Here is a 20,638-nt window from a genome sequence, read left to right on the forward strand (position 1 = left end):
GTTATTGAAATAATTACTTTAATGCATTATGATCAACTTAGTTTAGTAACTCATAATCAACACTTAGGTGTCCATGTAAGATTTTTTGTATAAAACGTTGGAAAATTACTTGCGCATATATCAATTCAGATTTTTAAAAACATCGGCACGCATCGCGTGCATATAGACTAGTATTCTAGACCTTCAGATTTATTGTTCCCCGAACAAACCCTATTCTATTGTATGTATATATACCTTATTGTTCATGGAATAAGCCTATTCCCCGAAATGTTTCACTACCATTGAGATTCTGGGCTGTTACCAAAAATCTGAGGGCCTCAAAGAATTCACTAGTCCTTAACTCGAGCCAAACTCAAAATCTTACATAAAATTTAAAATAAACAATATGGAGTACTTGGTATAAAAAAAAGGAAGAAGAAGAAGAAACCAAGGTAATTAGTGGAGAACCTCAATTAGAGAACGTGGGTACAAGTCAGCAATACTACTACCAACCATTTTTAATTTGTTGGTTCTAAGTTGCTTGTTAATTAGACCAACATGAATTTCATTGAAAATTGAAACTTCTGGTTTGTTTCCCATTTTTATTTTCTAAGGATCTTTGTTTTTTCCCCTACCATCATGCGTCACTCTTTTTAATTCCCACTAATTCTTGAGATCACATTCTAATTTACAACTTTGCCATCTAACTAAGACAACTTTGACCTTTGCTCTAGTCGGTTCTTTTTTAATTGTGGTATGTAATAATACCATCATATTTATACGTATAATATATTACCAAGCAAATCAACGGTTAATTATCGTCTTAATCATTGTCTTTGATTTATTCCTTTCTCTTCACATTATCATTGATTGTCTTTAGATGACTAACCTCCCTTTGTTGCAACAAAGATTAACCAAGAACAACCAACGACAACAACAACAAATGATCTGAAATTTTACTAATTTTGAGGAGAAATAGGCAACAATTGAGAAGGGTAACTCGACAAAACAAATCCTTGGCCCCCAACACGCAAAATAGGACTCGTGGTTTATCGTGGACGTATATATTAATTTAAGGCATGTTCTAATATGTTTCTTAATGCATAAGTTCACTTAAATGTTGTACCAGTTAGAATGAATTATAGTGTTGTGTCTTTCCATCACAAATTCGCTATACACAAATTATTACTCTGCATAGTAGAGTTGAGTTTGGTTAAACATAAAACAATAAAAGTTAAGGCGTACAGAGATTGGATTAAAAAAGTTTACATTTGGTTGTTTAGATGATCTATAATAAAAATAACAACAAATTTCCTTATCGTTCAATTGTACAGTTTGTTTCGAGACGGGTTGCACGCGTGATACTGAGACATTACCAGTGCACCAAATGTACCATCTTTGCGTCACCCGTTGCATGAGCAAAGAGGAGAAAAGAGGTAACAAGAGAGAGTGGACTTGGAATTGAGAAAGAAATGTTGCACCCCTCTAATCTCTATGGATCTATATTTAGAAAACCAAAACCAACACCAACTGTTTTAACTGTACCATTTGTATGCCTTCGGCTCCCTCCTTTAACTCATTGACCTCCTCCCATTTTTTTCTCTCTTTCTCTCTCCAAATATGTTCATAATATTAACCTTAAATCTTTGATTCCATTTTCTTAGGAAAAACAACCCAAAAATCCCACCTACATTGCCAAATTCACAAACCCAAAACCCTGCAAATTTTAATTGGGGAATTTAATCAAACAGGAAGAGGGCATTGTGATGAGCAACAATCACAAAGAAGGTGATTCCTCAAAATGGATTCTTGATAGCGTTGAAATTGATCAAATTACAGATGCGCCCAACCATAATGAGAGCAGCAGCAGCAGCAGTAGTAATAATAATAATCATAATAACATCCCTCAGAAAAGTCCCAGGGGACTGAATTTTAGTAGAATTGGAAGCAATACCAAGAAAAGGTTTGGAATTCTGGGAAATGGGAATGCAAATGGTAATGGGAATAGCAACGCTGCTCAACCTAAGATGGGAAGGATGCGATCAACTGCTGCAAGAGGTTTGCAGAGTCTTAGATTCCTCGATGGCGCCACCGGTAAGGATGGCGATGCCTGGAAACCTGTTGAGAAGAGGTTTAAACAGAATGCTGTCAATGGCAGAGTCCCTAGAGACAAGTTTAGTGCTGTCATTGGTAAACCCTTTGCTTTTTTTTTTTTCTACTCTTTTTTGTGTGTGGCTTTAATCTGTATGTTTGTCCCATGAGATAGACTCTCAGATCATGCAACCGACCTGTCTCTTTAGGATTAAGGCTATGGCTTTGGGTGTTTGACTTTTTGTGTGTGTATATGATTATCATTGTGTTTATTTTGGTTTTGTCACTTTGGATTGTGAATGATTTGTTTTTGGTGGAAAAAAGGAATGGGAAATTCGAAAGAATTTGCAGGGGAATTGTATGATACATTAGCTAGAAGAAGGAATTTGGATGCTTCAAATGGGATTACACTTGATGAAATGAGGATGTTTTGGGAAGATATGACTAGTCAAGAGATTGATGCCCGTTTGCAGATCTTCTTTGATATGTAAGCTGATTTCTTTTTTCCTGAGTTTTCCTCTGTTTTTGCTCCTTAGAAAAGGTCAAATCTTGATGGATTTTGTTCATTGTAGGTGTGACAAGAATGGAGATGGGAAATTATCAGAAGATGAGGTTCGCGAGGTAATTAAATCGAATGGTTCTATGAAGTTTTTGATTATATAGTTTACTCAGAACTGACTTGAAACTCCCTTTACATTAGGTGTTAGTGTTGAGTGCCTCAGCTAACCAACTAAATAAACTCAAGTCACAAGCAGGAAACTACGCAGCTTTGATCATGGAAGAATTAGACCCTGATCACCAAGGATACATAGAGGTCTTTCATTCTTTGCATGTCATGTCTCAATAAGCATTTGTATCCTATTTTCTTATACTGAAGTAATATTACTATACAGTTATGGCAACTTGAAACTTTGCTAAGGGGAATGGTGACTTCTACCGATGAAGGAACCAAGCTTAAGAGGACCCAAACCCTAACAAAAACCATGATCCCAAAGATGTTCAGGAACCCAGTTTCGAAAGTGGTAAATAGCACAAAAGAGTTTATTCTGGATAATGGGAAGAGAATTTGGGCAGTTGGACTTTGGCTAACTATAAATATCTGCCTCTTCTATTATAAGTTTCACTATTATGAGAAGCATCCAGCCTTTCAAGTTATGGGTTATTGTGTCTGTGTTGCAAAGGGTGCTGCTGAGACTCTCAAATTCAATATGGCCCTCATCTTGCTTCCAGTTTGTAGAAGAACTCTTACCCGGTTAAGATCAACATTTCTTAGTAGAATTTTTCCTTTCGATGATAATATCAACTTTCACAAGATGGTAGCTGCTGGGATCACAATTGGGACTTTTTTGCATGTTTTAATGCACTTGAGTTGTGATTTTCCAAGGCTCATTTTATGTCCAAAAAACAAATTTATGAGGTGGCTCGGTCCAAACTTTAACTTCAAGCAGCCAAATTTTCTTGATTTGGTTAGTAGCATACCGGGAATGACTGGTATTATCATGATCCTTCTTATGGCTTTTGCCTTCACACTAGCAACTCACTCTTTTAGAAGGAATGTTATCAAGTTGCCGTGGCCATTCCTTCAATTGGCCGGGTTTAATGCCTTCTGGTATGCGCATCACCTGCTGTTTGTTGTCTATATTCTCTTGGTTGTTCATGGGTATTTCCTGTTTCTCACTAAGGAGTGGTTCAACAAAACGGTATGCATTTGCAATTCTTCTTGTTATTTTTTATCACCAAATGCATCATCCTGTCATCAATATCCATCTATATTGACCATGGTCTATTTTTGTGTGAAAATCAATGCAGACATGGATGTATCTTGTTTTCCCGGTTTTGCTGTATGCTAGTGAGAGAACATTGACATCCATACATGACCACAATCATCATGTCAACATCCTAAAGGTCTTTGAAACAACTGTCTTTTATATTTCTGACGAAACTGGGGAAACATTGCATGGTTTCTTACCCTTATAGTTTTGCAGGCTGTCGTATATGAAGGAAATGTCCTGGCGTTATACATGAGCAAACCACCTGGTTTTAAGTACAAGAGTGGAATGTACTTGTTCGTCAAGTGTCCGGATATCTCAAGCTTTGAATGGTAACTAAAAACTGATGGTTTGCATGAATATGATTGGAAAATACCTCTTTAGATATCATTTATGACTGTTCCTGTTTGTAACAGGCATCCCTTCTCTATTACTTCAGCACCTGGTGATGCCTATTTGAGTGTACATATTAGAGCCTTGGGAGATTGGACAAATGCACTTCGGGATAGATTTGCTAAGGTAACATCCATATTCTTGTGCCTGCGAGGCTGCAACCAATCTGTTATTGGCTGGTGGATTCAAGCTTTATTTTAGTTTGTTATTGTTGGTTGGGTGGAAGGAGAGAATTGAACGCAATGAAATGAGATTTCATGTCACTATGATATCTCACATCTGCAATGCTATTGCTATGAAATACAGACCTGTGAACCTACAACCAGTCGTCCTGCAAAAGGGAGGCTCATGAGAATGGAAACCAAACAAATGAATGACTTCGACATACAACCACCAAGGTAAGACCATAGCCTTCTGAATCATATTTATAATATGTTTCTGCATAACACTTTCCACTGCATTTGCAAATGGTCAGTTAACTTAGCTGGAAAAGCATCGGAGAATTGTAGAAAAGAGTCATTCTGAAATCAGTTCTTTCATGTATGTTCTTTTGCAGTTTTCCACATATAATCATCAAAGGCCCATATGGAGCACCAGCACAGAATTATAAAAAGTATGACATTCTTTTACTTATTGGACTCGGGATTGGAGCAACTCCCTTTATCAGCATTCTCAAGGATCTCTTAAATAACTTGAAAGAAAACAATACAGAGGTACTACTGAATCTGATTAAGCTGTGTAGTGTTGATTGTGAGACCTTCTAAAATCTTGTTTGAGCGGGTGTTCTGAAACAAATGCAGGATATAGAGAGACAAAAGGGGCCTCAAAGAGCGTACTTCTATTGGTCTACCAGAGAACAAGCCTCCTTTGATTGGTTTAAGGGTGTCATGGATGATATTGCAGAATATGATACAGATGTGTGTATTTAATTTCAGACCACAAAACCCAATTCATTCTTAGCTATTAATAAAAGTATTGATTTAATTAACCACTTACCTTGTGTTTTGTTGAAATCTGATTAACAGAATGTGATAGAAATGCATAACTACTTAACTAGTGTGTATGAAGAAGGTGATGCTCGATCAGCACTTATTCAAATGGTGCAGTCATTGCAGCATGCTAAGAATGGAGTCGATGTGGTGTCTGAAAGCCGGGTATTTTTAACTTCCATCATTAAATCAAATTGACTACCTTAAAAATGATGGCTCTGCAAGCTGCTGCTGCTGCATCTAACATGAAATCTTTACAGATAAGAACCCATTTTGCAAGGCCTAACTGGAGAAAGGTGTTTACACAATTAGCTGCATCACACGCATCACAAAGAATAGGTAAATAAAGTTGTCAATAGCTTATAAAAGTCATTTTAACTTTGAAAACTGACAACCAAAAACTTGAAACTGATGTTGAAATTTGTTGCATGATTACTTATACTGCAGGTGTTTTCTATTGTGGAAGCCCAAATCTGACTAAACCGCTGAGGCTGCTTTGCCAAGAATTCAGTCTTACCAGTACCACCCGTTTCCACTTCCACAAGGAGAACTTTTAGGTGTATGTAGTATAAATTTTGCTGGTAGATTGTATCTTATGTTAGAATGAGTTCTGCCTGTTTCTTTTCCTTCCCTCTTTTTGTTCATACAACATACTATATTACTAACAACACAACATAAACTAAAAAACCAAGCTTCGGTTTTTCAGTTTTTTGTTTGGGTAGCAGTAGGTCGATCTTTATACTAAACGAAAGTGAGCTATGCTTGTTTGTTACTCCTTATACGGTACCAAAGCTTAAAATTTTGTGTTTTTCATAGAAGATTTGTCTACATTGATTGTGAATCTAGTAACTAGTAAAAAGTTGTCCGAACTACTCGTTTGCCCCCTCTATATAATACCATTGAGGCACCAACCATAGCATGGGGTTGAAAATTTTGTACGAAGTATTAATTAATTACCTGAAGAGAGTACGAGTACACAACCAAATGGGAAACCCATAATTTTGATTTGCTAAAAAAAATAAAGGTAGATCCAAAGGCAAAGGTATATCAGATCACATGCAACTTCTCAATGACAAATACAATGCCCATATGCGCGCAAAGGGTTCATGTCTTGTCTCCAAAACGCAAGGCTAAACGTTAAGGCACGCACATGCAGCATAAGCCAATGCCAAGTTTAAGGACAAGGTGGGTGTGTGCATGGGGTGGTTGTTGTGGTAAGTCTCTATTACATTGGGAAGTAATTAAAGAAATCTATCTATCTATAACTATACTAAAAGAGAAGCCCCTAAAAGCAAAAGTCACACGTGTCGCTCTCACAATTAAAAAAAATTCGCACTTTTGTCTTGCCCTAATTAAACAGAATAATTATATTCTATATTTGATTTATAACAATATTTTTCCTTCCTAAATTAGAAAGAATAATTGTATACTTTACTTGATTTATGATAACACTATATTATTATGTATGTTAAGAAAATATAGATTGTTAACTAATGAAAATCTTTTAAATGTAGTATTTATATTCTAGATATATGAAATTTTACGAATTTTCCAAAGATTCTACTATTTTGTACAGTACTAAATATGGACATAAAAATTTAAAAACTTATTGTTTATCATAGACACATTTTGTCAGCTTTGGTAAGAGCATGTCATATAATTTTATTTTTTGTTAGCTTTTAAGAATTCTTTATTATATCAACTTTATTAGCGAATGGGGGTATAGAAAATATAAACAAAGAATATGATGCTACGCTGTAGAAAAATTATCTCCACATCATGTGGCTACACCTAAATTTGGTATAAATTTAAGTTTCCCCCTCACTTCCTAATATATATCTCAATAAATTCTTATTTAATCTTCTACAAATTATATTTTGTGCTCTTTAACGAAAAATATTATTTAAAGTATTTTATTGCAATATACGGCTAATAAGAATGCTAGCTAAGAGTATGAAACTAAGTTAAGTAGGGGTGCGTTTTTTCTCAATGTCCATTAAACAGAAGGGTTTAGATAGGATAATATATCGATGCAATAAAGGTTTTATGCATATTTTTAACTTCACAATATTTTCTTTTGTTTGAATAAATTTCGTTCAAATATAATAATCTAATTTTTTTTATTAAATTTAGTTCATTAATTATTGTTGAGGTTATGATTAGTGGTAACTTGCTAAAGAGAATTCAAAAAGAAAAGTGAGAATTATACTTTGGGAAATACCGAATTACAACCAATAGGAAATTTGCTCACTCAAAATGTATTGGTTAACAAGAAGGTAGATCCCTTGAGAAAGTAAATAAAACACATAGTACAATCTAGCTAATTTTATATAATATGGAGTAAGATACATCCCAACATTCCTAATGTTCCGCAATCTTTAAAATACCTGTCAATCTAAAATATTTTGTGTCAAATATTCTATCATTGATTACCAATATATCATATCAAAAGAAAAAACCAGTACCATGTGAAAACCAAATAATCTAACTTAATCGCCAATATTTTTATTTTTTTATTTTTAAATGAAGATTTGAATCATATTGGAAATTTAAAATTATCGAACGTTGAGGTAATTAGTAGTATCACATATTCACATTAATACCAAAAATTAAAGAGATGTAACATTTGACATTCATAATTTATAAATATACTAAACAAAGTACAAGCAGTCAAGCACCAATGATCCTTCATTCCTATCCATTTAGGATTGTAACGGTAATGTTTTGATATAGTGTTAACCTATAAACTTAATTATTCTTTTAGACTTATTCCCTCCAACGGAAAAACGGTTAAATTAGGAGAGATACAGAGGGCATGAAATTTTATGCAAACTCATTATCTAAATTTATGAATTTGTCGATGGAACAATTTAACAATACATCTATTGAGTACTCAAATTGTGGTAATCAATATAATATGAATAAGTGACTAATATACGGTTAGTGTGAGATTAGGGACAAAACTTTGCCAAATTACGAATGAACTAGAAACGTAACCAACAAAACATAATGAAAATAAATAGTGAACCAAACCAATAAAAAACAAAAACAAAAAAGACGGAGGGAATACTTCAATTCTCATCAATACTTAGTATTTAAAAAAGATAACCATCCATATTTTAAAGACACGTAAGAAACATCGTTATAAAGATATGTGGTGGATACATCAGCATCACCCATATTCCCCGCTACCTTCTTGTGAGCATTCAATTGTCCCTCTCTAATTAAACCTTCAGTTCAAATTTCATTCAAACTCGATTCAATTAAACCTTTAATTCAATCCTTTAATCTATTCTCATTAACTCTACCTTTATAATTTAATTCTCAATTTCCGGTAGAATTTCAACCAAACCCGCCATCTTCTCTCTTCCCCCAATATTATTCAATATAATTAATTCAATCCCTTAACTTTCTCCTCTGCAATTACCAACTCAGTAGTTTTAATTTATATATACTACCGTTCACTAGCTATTTATAGTTGAGACAATTTGGTGGTGAAATTCATATCCCCAAGTATCCAACCTTTCCAAATACCTTCGCTAATGGAATCAAAAGAAATCAATAAGCATTATTGCACATGCAAACTATCAATCCACAATTTGGATCAAATCCAATATATTTACAAATAACACAAACTACCCAAATATCTTGCACTTCCATATCAAATTGTAATAGAATGTGTGACAGTGTGGGTTAGGCGGTAGAAAATCAGGAGATGAATAACAATTATCAGATGATTTTAGAGATAAATTGTTGTAGAATGTGAGAGTTCAGGCGATAGAATGTGAGAAATGGAAATTAATTTGTGGTTTACAGTGGTTAGGAGGAACAATGAGCAGTGATCGGATAGCGCACAAAAGTGAGTGGAGGGGGTATTCTCATTTTCTAGAGTTTTTTTTTTTGTTTTTCACTTTTTTTTAAAATTTGTTTTTATAGTAGGGGATCCTCCTTTTCTTTTTCTTAATAGCAACGTTTGATGTTTCACACTTCACAATAATGCATACATTTAACCAATAATATCTTGAGTTGGAGGTACAATATAAATTATCTACTAGTATGCATTAATCCAAATGAGGTATCGGTCTAATGGTAAAGACGGAGAGAATATGCACGATAATTCTCATGTTTATTTCTCCTCCTCCAATTGTAATTGTATTGTCTTTGTGCTCATTACACACTATACACAAAAATTATTAATTCCGTTGCTCGATCTTCTTATTTACTGATTTAAATATTACTACATATTAATTTAATGTAACTTTTACCAGTTATGCACAAGACGTCTCCAATATGTAAGTTTGTAACTTTCAACACTCCCTATAACAATGCTTAGTATAACTGTATAACTATACTTTCTTACAAGAATTCATATTTTTCTTACTACTAGCCCTTTCGTTGAATGGGCCATAAAACTAGTTATATTAAACTTATTTGGTTTTGTACAAATTAAGTATTTGAATTTTTAAACAGTGTATATTGCATGGGTACAAGTGCACATGTGCTACAACATGCTTATGATTAGATCTAAATGCTCGTGATATATACGTGCCTCAAATTTTAAATAACGTGTTTGACAGCTATTTTAAAATAGTAAAATGTAATGTCAATGTAAATATTTAAGTCAGACATCAGAGTAAAATGTAATGATACTCAATGACTTATTCTTTTATAGACTTGCTATATTTTTTCTATATTTATTGTTATTAATTTTATTTTTTCACTCATCAATATATTAAATTCTAATTATGTCGTCATTTAAAAAAATTTAAAAGTTGTCAAATTAAATATCAAGAAAGATACGAATATGATGAATCATACGAGACAAGTAATTTTATTCAATTGCATCATGCATCTTGAGAGAATCCGGTCTGGTAATTTATCAAGTTGTAAAAAATTTATGATTAACCTTCCAATGTAGTAGCATTAAGTTTGATGTGAAACTTTGCATATTCGATGATTTGTAAATATAAAGCATAAATTTCTTAAAACTTGTGTTGAATGAGTTGCAGATGTGTGATCATCGAAATAAAATTATCCTAGTGCATCTTAGAACTATTTTTTATCACGGAATAATTGGTAAACTTTAGGAGGATATTTTTCCCATACATTAGGATAGCCACTATCGAGGATAAAATCTCAGCAGAGTGATCACATGAGAAACTAATTTAATATTTTTATATTTTAGTGCATTTAAAATTCATAGGATATTTTCAAACATTATGATTACATTATTGTTTATTTCCAAAACAATTTTACAATATATTAATCATCTACACCATCAGAAAATACAGGTATTATTTTGCCCATTTATGGGCCTTTTCATTAGTATAGTACTGGGCGGCCTATTGGCTCTATATAATAATTAGGCACTCATTTGAAGGAGATTGTAATTGTATGTTTGTCCACTAATTATGAAAGAAAATTTGTTCCAATTCATAGTTAAAGTCACCTTAGAAATCAAAATGAATACTGCGTACAATATAGGTTGAACATGTGCGTATTTTACTTTTATTTTTATAAAAATGAGTATGCAAATCCAAACAAAAATATCGTAGTTTGAAAATTAACAATAAAGGTGCAACTATACGTTTAGTGATAAGGAGATTTTCGGTCGTTGAACAAACACCGCCTACCAAACAAAATTTATAAAACTCCTAATCCAACACACTATATTGGCTATAGCGGCAAGTTTAGGGATCGTCCCAAGAGAACGAAGCGACTTGAGTTTAAAACAAACAAGCCAGATTAGAAGAGTGATTGAATTGATTTGGACGAAACTAACGAATCTAAACTAATATGGCAAACAATCAATTAAGGAAAAGCTAGGGGGATTGGGGATCAACTTGAGTTTCATTGGGGAAAACGAATTGAATAACATACATGATGATGCAAAGACATGCTTTCTAGGGAGCAACCAACTATTGTAGCGATTCACCCCTCTCGATTAGAACGCAATGCCAATCTAGATCCTATAGCACGCTCTCGCGTCACCTAAGACCTAGAATGGTTCATTAAATAAACAAGCTACTCATATGCAATTACACACTCTCAATCTCTTGACAAGTATATGATGAACACTCCAATTTCAATAACAATCATAGTATTTTCAACTACCAATCATGTTAAACATGGAAATCCTATCTAGCATATCACAATTTAATCACATAACCATCAACAATTCAATTCTACATCCCCAACTACTTGACAGGCTAAATCGTACTCCTATCAAAGATAAACCTAACGTTCACCAACTAAAAATATAGCAAGGGAAGCAGGGATCGTATCCACAGGGAAACAGGCGTTCTTTCTACTATTAAATTATTAATCTAGACTACTGGTAACAAGAGTTTGGATTGGGTTGTGTATTAAACTAAAGCAAATAATCAAATCGGAAAATAACAATATTAAAGGAATCTAGGGCAGCAGTTCACCATAAATGCAGACCGGGATTGGACAACGAACAATGACAATCAATTAACAATCATAACTAGGAAAACATGCATCTCTCGAATCTTATGAATTCCTTAGGATAGAACAACTAGCGGGCTCTCGCTACGTACTAGAAATAATTCCTATCTAATAGCCACAGACCAAAAACATCAGATTTATACCTCTCGGCGCATAATCCAAGGTTAATCAAACTCAAATCAAAATAGTCCGGCCGAACAGAATTGACGAGCAATAATAATAAGCTATAGAAATTATAATCAATCAATCAATAATCAAGCCCACATATAATCCCAATCATGCATTCAAGGATCCCCTAAACCCTAGAAATTAAACTACTCACTCATGATAATAAATAACAAAGCAATTAGCATAATGGAAAACATGATTAAAGCAACAAAATAAATTAAGGTAGGAAATAATACCGACTTGAAGAACAATGGAATAATAAAGCTTGAATCTTTGATTAAAATTAAAACTAAGTGTTTGGAGAAAATAGAGAGAACTAAAATAGACTAAGTAATTAGAAAACTAGAAAAAAAAGATGTCACTAAAAATATAAGGGGCTAGTATTTATAGTTTGCCCAAAATAGAGCCCAAAACCGGAAATAAAATCTCGCGAAATACGCTGGAGGTTGGCGTGGCCCGATCGGGCGACGCTTCGCCCGATCGGGCGATGTGCTCGATAGTACTAGACCCGATCGGGCGAAATTCCGCCCGATCGGGCGGTTGCAAAATGCCCAGAACAGCGCCCAGAATGACCGCCCGATCCGGATCGGGCGAAGCCCGCCCGATCGGGCGCGTGTTGAAACTGCACGATCCTCTATCTTAAAAATACCATATCTCCTTCGTTATAAGTTGGAATTAGGCGAGTGACCACTCGTTGGAAAGCTCTTGAAGTCTAGACTCCAACCCAATTTGAATCGCTGCATTTGGAGTTGTATAACTCGAGTTATGATCAAAAGAGTGGACGACATTCAGTTTTCTACTTCTTTCACTATTCGCTTTGCATGCAAATTCTTCCAACTCAATGTTTGCGCTCTCGAAAGTATATAATCTTTTGTATTGATTCAAATGAGTAGGAAATGCACAAAAATATGCTAATTCCTACAATGATGAACCTGAAACTACAAACACACTACAAGGAGCACATTAGTACTAAAATCGCTCCGAAGAGCTCATTTGAGATCAAAAAGTACTAAGGGACGGGGGTAAAAACTCTATATAAAACGCATATATCAAACTCCCCCAAGCTAGATCCTTGCTTGTCCCTAAGCAAGGAAATCATCGATGAATACAAGATCAACTTCACCCCTAACATATTTCAAAACGAAAGACATAATTCACGGCAAAATCTAACGAGCATGCATCAATGTCAACCAATCAAATCCACCAACCACAAATCCTCCCTAACAATCGTCACGCAAAGCGAACCACAAATGCACAATGGAATTCAAGACTAGTGCTCACACACTCGTCACTCATTTATGTGGCGGATAAAAGATGTACCCGTTCGCTCTCCTCCCAACATATAAGTGTACAATGCCCTCCCAAAACTCACAACACTCGTGTGTCTAGAAAAACATACACTCAACCTAATAGTCGACTCGGAATATGTCATGTCATAACTTGCATTGATAAACAACTACTTTCACATTAATATGACTCTATGCACAAAGGTCGGAAGGTCTTCAAAGCTTGTAATGATAGGCTTAGGTAAGGGTGCGGTAAATTTGGGTATAATGTGAGCTTTAAAGCCTTGGCTTTGGGGAGCATAAATCCTAAAAACAACCGTGATCAATCAACATAATGACCATAATCTCCCACTCAACACATGACAAAACAACAAATAGCCAACACCATACTTTCTTGTATTTTTTTCACAATTGTAACCAATCACTCATAAGGATATGAATTTGCAGAACTTGATTGAAACAACACTTTGAACTTTTTTATGAGAGTAATAGATTTTTCTCTTTCTTTTCCTTTTCAATCTCTCTTTCTTTCTTTCTTTTTAGAAACCTTCACATTTGTTTTGTTCTTTCATCTCTTTTCATTTTCAACTCATTTTCAACAACAAACATGATAAGACGAACTCCTTTTTCAATACCTACTTTGTGCTCAAAATGTAGCACATTACAACTCCCTCACCTCACTACTATTAGCTCCCCCAAGCTAGGCTTGGGACTAGTAACCAATGGGGTTTTTCATGGGCTTGTAATATGGCTAGTCACCGAATAAAAGGGCACAAGCAACAACATGGGTAGAAAAGGAGGGGACAAATGTATCTAATTTCATCTGAAGGCTACCTAAATAGAAAAATGCCTTCGTCCTCCACAATGTGCATGTATATGAGTCATAAAACACTACTAATAGTTGCAAATCAATACTCAAAATCAATGACACACCAGGAAGCTATCACACATCCTAACCAAATCAACTAGTCAAGCACCAAGTCCACAAATAGTTAGTCGGAGTTGACTCATGTTAAGGCATCAAAGCAATCGAATATCAAATCATGGCTAACACATCTACATTGCCCATCATCAAATACCAAGAATCAAAACAATTTTCGTTCAAGGGGCACAGGGAAGCATGATATTGTATTCATCGGAACGTATTTTTGTATTTTTTTTTTTCAAAGCAATAAACTACTCTAGAAAACATTAAACACACCAAAATAAACACACAAAAACAAGTAAATGCAAAAATAAAAGGAAAAACATACCTAATATGTACAAGTGAGTGAAACACCCCCCAAGCTAATTCAGACAATGTCCTCATTGGCTCAAGGGGTATCATGAGGAAAGTGAGCAAACCGTGGCTTATTTGTCGCTGATTCGCAAATCGCCCGATCGGGCAGCAGATCGCCCGATCGGGCAGCATTTCGCCCGATCGGGCAGCAGATCGCCCGATCGGGCGAATTTCGAACCTTTCCGTTGAATCTGTGCGCGCCCGATCGGGCGCACCTCGCCCGATCCGGATCGGGCGAAATGCAATGCCTTTTTTTATTGACTTTTCTCAGCCCAGAATCCTTCCTTGACCTTCCTACGACGTCATCATCAACCGCCCGATCGGGCGGAATTTCGCCCGATCGGGCATTTCACTCGCCTTTTGAGTGGATCGGGCAACCGTCGCCCGTTCGGGCGATTTTCCAACATTTTCCTTGAATCGACACGCGCCCGATCGGGCGCTCCTCGCCCGATCCGGATCGGGCAAAACGCAGACTACTCCGTTTCAGCTTGAATTCAACTTTTTCGAACTTGGAGCCTTAGACCTGCACAGCATTAAACGTCCAAACCGTAAAATACCCTCTTCTCACCTCTCTAACACCAAAAACTACAATGAAACACACACTTGCTCAAAAATTATACTAAAACACACAAACAAAAGCGAAAAATACACTACGAAAAGCAATAAATGGATAGTGAAATACTCATCCCCTATTAGATTGATGCAATGTCCCCATTTCACAATCTTAGTTTATGTACAGACAACGAAAGGAAGGGGATGAGAGCCACGACAACTCATCGAATGGGGGCACCAAAGATGGTGCCATCTGGTGTCGAATCAATTGCCTTGGATGAGCTATGTGGCGCGGGAAGTGACAGACCACGACCCCGATCATGAATACGGTGCCCACCGTTCACCGAGCTTTCGGCCTTTCGGGTCTCAGCATCATCAAATCGTGCCTCCCGCAAAGAGATTGGTTAGTAAATAACCAACGAACGAGCGCAGAAGCTTGTCATGCGCACTCGCACAACTTTCGTGCAACAAGACATGCACGATAATCAACAACAACATTTGCATAAAGTCCGAATGAACTCTATGCCAGTAAGGAATAGGATGCCTAAAGGAAGAAGAACAAAAAGAAAAAATAACAATAAAAGAAGAATAAGAAAAGGAAGGAAAAGAGAAAGTAGGCATACTCTCCTTATGGAAGTTGTTTTTACGGACTATTGATTCTTCAACCTCAATGATCAATGAAATAGCTCTCTCTGTATTTTGGAATTCATGGTGGATAGGCTCTTCACCATATAGAGCTCTCTGCAAAGCATCCACCTCTTCTTTGTAAGTATTGTAAGTACCTGCGAAAGATTCACAAAGAGGAACATACTCTATTGGGTCATTGGGCTTTTGATTTTCATGGGGAGGAGGAAGATCCTCAAGTAAAGGTTTTATGGGGAAAGAGAAGGGGAGTGAGACGGTGTAAACGGGGCTAAGAATAACCCTTCTTGGACTTGGAATATGAGGGGTAGGGGTTGACACAACAACAAGGGTTTTATCAACTTCAACTTCCTCATGGACTTGCTCTATGACATATGGCTTTTCAGTTTCAACAAATCCTTCATCCATTGATCCAACAGTCAAATCATCATCCTCCCACTCATCCTCAGTCTCTGTTATAAGCTCCTCCCACTCTTGGTTGCCTATGGGTTCACTCAGTTGATCCCCATCCCCAACACAACTCGAATCATTATTTTCAATAATTTCTTGAACTTTTCTAAATCTCTCAAGAGTAGCCTTACTAGCTTTAATAATCTCATTAGTAGCCTCTTGAGATCTAGTACACTGAATCTCAATCTCAGAGTTTAATCTTCTTATTTCCTCTAAGAAGCTATCTCTGCTTTCTGATTCGGGTTGAACAAGATTGAGCAAGGGTTCACAATAATACACGGGAGAAGCAACAGTGGAATCATGAGGCAAAACATTGATATCCATGCAAGGGTTAGATAAGTCGTTAGAATATACATGATTATCATAAATATTAGAATGCACCTCATTATAACAAGCATTCAAGGGAGAGGGGGTAGAAACATGTAGATTATGCTCATAATTTGGATTAGCACATGTAACATGAATCGCCATTTCACGCTCATACAAATCCCTTGCAAACCACATATAGTAATCCCACATATCATCCAAAGACAAGGCTCGAAAATCACCATTAAATCTACTTTCTATCACATTCCTTGTATACTCATTTAAACCACCATAAGCAAAACCACAAGAATCCCAAAGATTAAAATTGTGGTAACCAATAAAATCATTTAGCCTATCGAAATACACCCAAAAAGGCTCATTTAAGAATTGAGGGAAAGAATAATAATCCATTTTTTTCAGGGGAAAAAAAATTTAAAAAATTAAAAATAAAAAATAATAAAATAAAGAAAATAAAGAAAATAAAATATATACATGGTCTCAAAGAACAGGAAGTTCTATGAGACTCAAGAAAATAATCTAGATCATAAAATTAGTAGCAGAAAATTAAACCGTTTCCCCGGCAACGGCGCCAAAATTTGACAGGCTAAATCGTACTCCTATCAAAGATAAACCTAACGTTCACCAACTAAAAATATAGCAAGGGAAGCAGGGATCGTATCCACAGGGAAACAGGCGTTCTTTCTACTATTAAATTATTAATCTAGACTACTGGTAACAAGAGTTTGGATTGGGTTGTGTATTAAACTAAAGCAAATAATCAAATCGGAAAATAACAATATTAAAGGAATCTAGGGCAGCAGTTCACCATAAATGCAGACCGGGATTGGACAACGAACAATGACAATCAATTAACAATCATAACTAGGAAAACATGCATCTCTCGAATCTTATGAATTCCTTAGGATAGAACAACTAGCGGGCTCTCGCTACGTACTAGAAATAATTCCTATCTAATAGCCACAGACCAAAAACATCAGATTTATACCTCTCGGCGCATAATCCAAGGTTAATCAAACTCAAATCAAAATAGTCCGGCCGAACAGAATTGACGAGCAATAATAATAAGCTATAGAAATTATAATCAATCAATCAATAATCAAGCCCACATATAATCCCAATCATGCATTCAAGGATCCCCTAAACCCTAGAAATTAAACTACTCACTCATGATAATAAATAACAAAGCAATTAGCATAATGGAAAACATGATTAAAGCAACAAAATAAATTAAGGTAGGAAATAATACCGACTTGAAGAACAATGGAATAATAAAGCTTGAATCTTTGATTAAAATTAAAACTAAGTGTTTGGAGAAAATAGAGAGAACTAAAATAGACTAAGTAATTAGAAAACTAGAAAAAAAGATGTCACTAAAAATATAAGGGGCTAGTATTTATAGTTTGCCCAAAATAGAGCCCAAAACCGGAAATAAAATCTCGCGAAATACGCTGGAGGTTGGCGTGGCCCGATCGGGCGACGCTTCGCCCGATCGGGCGATGTGCTCGATAGTACTAGACTCGATCGGGCGAAATTCCGCCCGATCGGGCGGTTGCAAAATGCCCAGAACAGCGCCCAGAATGACCGCCCGATCCGGATCGGGCGAAGCCCGCCCGATCGGGCGCGTGTTGAAACTGCACGATCCTCTATCTTAAAAACACCATATCTCCTTCGTTATAAGTTGGAATTAGGCGAGTGACCACTCGTTGGAAAGCTCTTGAAGTCTAGACTCCAACCCAATTTGAATCGCTGCATTTGGAGTTGTATAACTCGAGTTATGATCAAAAGAGTGGACGACATTCAGTTTTCTACTTCTTTCACTATTCGCTTTGCATGCAAATTCTTCCAACTCAATGTTTGCGCTCTCGAAAGTATATAATCTTTTGTATTGATTCAAATGAGTAGGAAATGCACAAAAATATGCTAATTCCTACAATGATGAACCTGAAACTACAAACACACTACAAGGAGCACATTAGTACTAAAATCGCTCCGAAGAGCTCATTTGAGATCAAAAAGTACTAAGGGACGGGGGTAAAAACTCTATATAAAACGCATATATCACTACTTCCCAAGCATCACCCCTAACCCTAGAATGGAAACTACTCACTACACATTGAAATAGAAATTAAGCTACGGATTTGAATTATGCAATTGAACATATTGATTGAATTGAAAACAAAATTAAGAATCAAACAAGCAACTTGAACTTGAAATCCTAGAATTCAAATGAAATCACAACAAAAAAACAAGTGTAGAAATCAAGAACTTAAGCAATTAAGAAGAGTAATGAAAGAGCAAAAGAGATTAAGGAAGAAAGAATTTACTATGAAGCTTCAGAAATCTTGAACCAACAACTTGAAAATTGAAGCACAAACTAAGAATTCAATTGAGTTTCTCTCTCTAGAAATTTGGGAAATTACAAAGTGTTTAAGAACTAAAAGCTGAAAAACTAACTCAAAAACTAACTTCTGAAAATAAGAAAAGAAATCCTATTTATATACTTCCCCAAAATAGAAGTTTAAATTACAAAAAAGAGTCAGCCCGCGTCGTCGTGCGGGCGCACAGGGGTACGTGCGGGCACACAGGGGTACGTGCGCACGCATAGAATTTTTGTGCGTCCACACAGAGCGAAGAGTCAAAAGTTACGAACTGTATGGGCGCACAGTTGAATTTGATACTTGGCTTGCCTTCAGCTCTTGTGTGGGCGCGTGACAGGGTGTGTGGGCACACCAGGACCTTTGTGCGGGTGCACCGTTAAAACGTGTGTGGGCGCACAGATTTGGCAGAATGTCCTAATTTTGGCACTTGAGATCTGTGCGGGCGCGTGACAGGGTGTGTTGGTGCACAAGCTGTGAAATACCGCTATGGCTCTTTTTTCGTCATCGTGCACTTCTTCCTTGAATCTCCACGTTTACTCCACATTTTACCTATAAAAGATCAAACTGGAAAGAAGCATATAAAGGGCCAATAAACTATACAAAATCGTTGAAGTGACGTTAGTGAAACCGTTGTATTAGGTCCCCAGATGATTGAGGACATAATGAACCAAGTCAGGACTATTCCATCCAAAATTCAAGCCGCGCAAGATCGTCAAAAGAGTTATGCAGACTTGAAACGTAGGGATGAAGAGTTCCAAATAGGTGACAAAGTGTTTCTTAAGGTTTCACCAGCGAAAGGTGTAATGAGATTTGGGAAGAAAGGAAATCTAAGCCCAAAGTCTATAGGCCCATATGAAATCCTAGAACGGATAGCTAGGGAAAGTAGCATATAAACTTGCTTTACCCATGGACTTGCATAGAGTGCACAATGTGTTCCATGTATCCCAATTGAGGAAATATATCCCGGATAAGTTGCATGTGTTGCAACCAAAGACCATAGAATTGGACCAAAGCTTAACTTTTGAGGGAAGACCAGTCAAAATCCTAGACAGTAAAGTGCGTAGCACGCAAACTAAGAATGTTAAGATTCCCAAAGTGTTATGGTCTAACCAAGAATCTGAAGAAGCTACCTGGGAAGCTGAGGACGAAATGAGAAAGAAATATCACGAGCTTTTCCCGAGGTTAGTTGAGTTACGGGGCCGTAACTCATTTTCTTTAAGGGGGGTAGAGTGCGGTAGAATTTTGCGCTTTTTACCTTATTTTCCCTTATTTTATGCCTAATTTAGTGCTTTTTAGTGAAGTTTCACTTTATATTGTCATGTTGGATTACTTAAAGAGTACAACAACTAAAACATTTGCAACAACGCAACACAATACAACACCATTGCTGTCATGTTGTGATCTTTAATAATCGTTGAATTATGTCAAGCATGTTGTTCAATTTGATATGCACGTATGAGTGTTTCGCATGCAAGTATGGTTATGCTATTGTACGGGATGTCTACCATACTTTGAGCCAAGTGTTTAAGCCTCAGTGCATTATTTATTCTATCTCCATGTAGAATATGTTAGGGAAGTCTATGTGAATTGATATAAGGACTATTCGTGTTGTGGCCCCACCCCGCTTGTTAACAGGCAATGTCGGGTTACTCTAATAGTGTTTTTGAGAAGGAACAATGGGAGTAATATCACTTGAGTCCTATGTTTGATCACAAGTCCTAAAGGATTAAAATGAAGTGTTAATGTTTGATTGATTGCTTTGTTGTTGAGTCTTGAGTCGCCTTGTACATAAGATTTTAATTAACGTAAAGTGCAACTCAGAATGAGCTTCAAAACTCTTGGAACGTATATACCTTGAGTATGAACA

General features: G+C 36.1%; 1 protein-coding gene across 1 annotated transcript; it reads left to right on the forward strand.

The window, feature by feature from the left end:
* Window positions 1-1,459: 1,459 nt before the first annotated feature.
* LOC110795562 (putative respiratory burst oxidase homolog protein H) lies at window positions 1,460-6,039 on the forward strand. Its single transcript, XM_022000578.2, has 14 exons — window positions 1,460-2,169; window positions 2,395-2,557; window positions 2,643-2,691; window positions 2,771-2,884; window positions 2,964-3,770; window positions 3,880-3,975; window positions 4,056-4,171; window positions 4,256-4,358; window positions 4,539-4,630; window positions 4,789-4,945; window positions 5,033-5,149; window positions 5,258-5,386; window positions 5,482-5,560; window positions 5,669-6,039. The coding sequence occupies exons 1-14, from the start codon at window positions 1,746-1,748 to the stop codon at window positions 5,776-5,778; spliced, it is 2,556 nt and encodes an 851-aa protein (XP_021856270.1). The 5' UTR covers window positions 1,460-1,745; the 3' UTR covers window positions 5,779-6,039.
* The last annotated feature ends 14,599 nt before the right edge of the window (window positions 6,040-20,638 follow it).

This window comes from Spinacia oleracea, chromosome 6 (assembly GCF_020520425.1).
Source record: "Spinacia oleracea cultivar Varoflay chromosome 6, BTI_SOV_V1, whole genome shotgun sequence".
Lineage (NCBI taxonomy): Eukaryota > Viridiplantae > Streptophyta > Magnoliopsida > Caryophyllales > Amaranthaceae > Spinacia > Spinacia oleracea.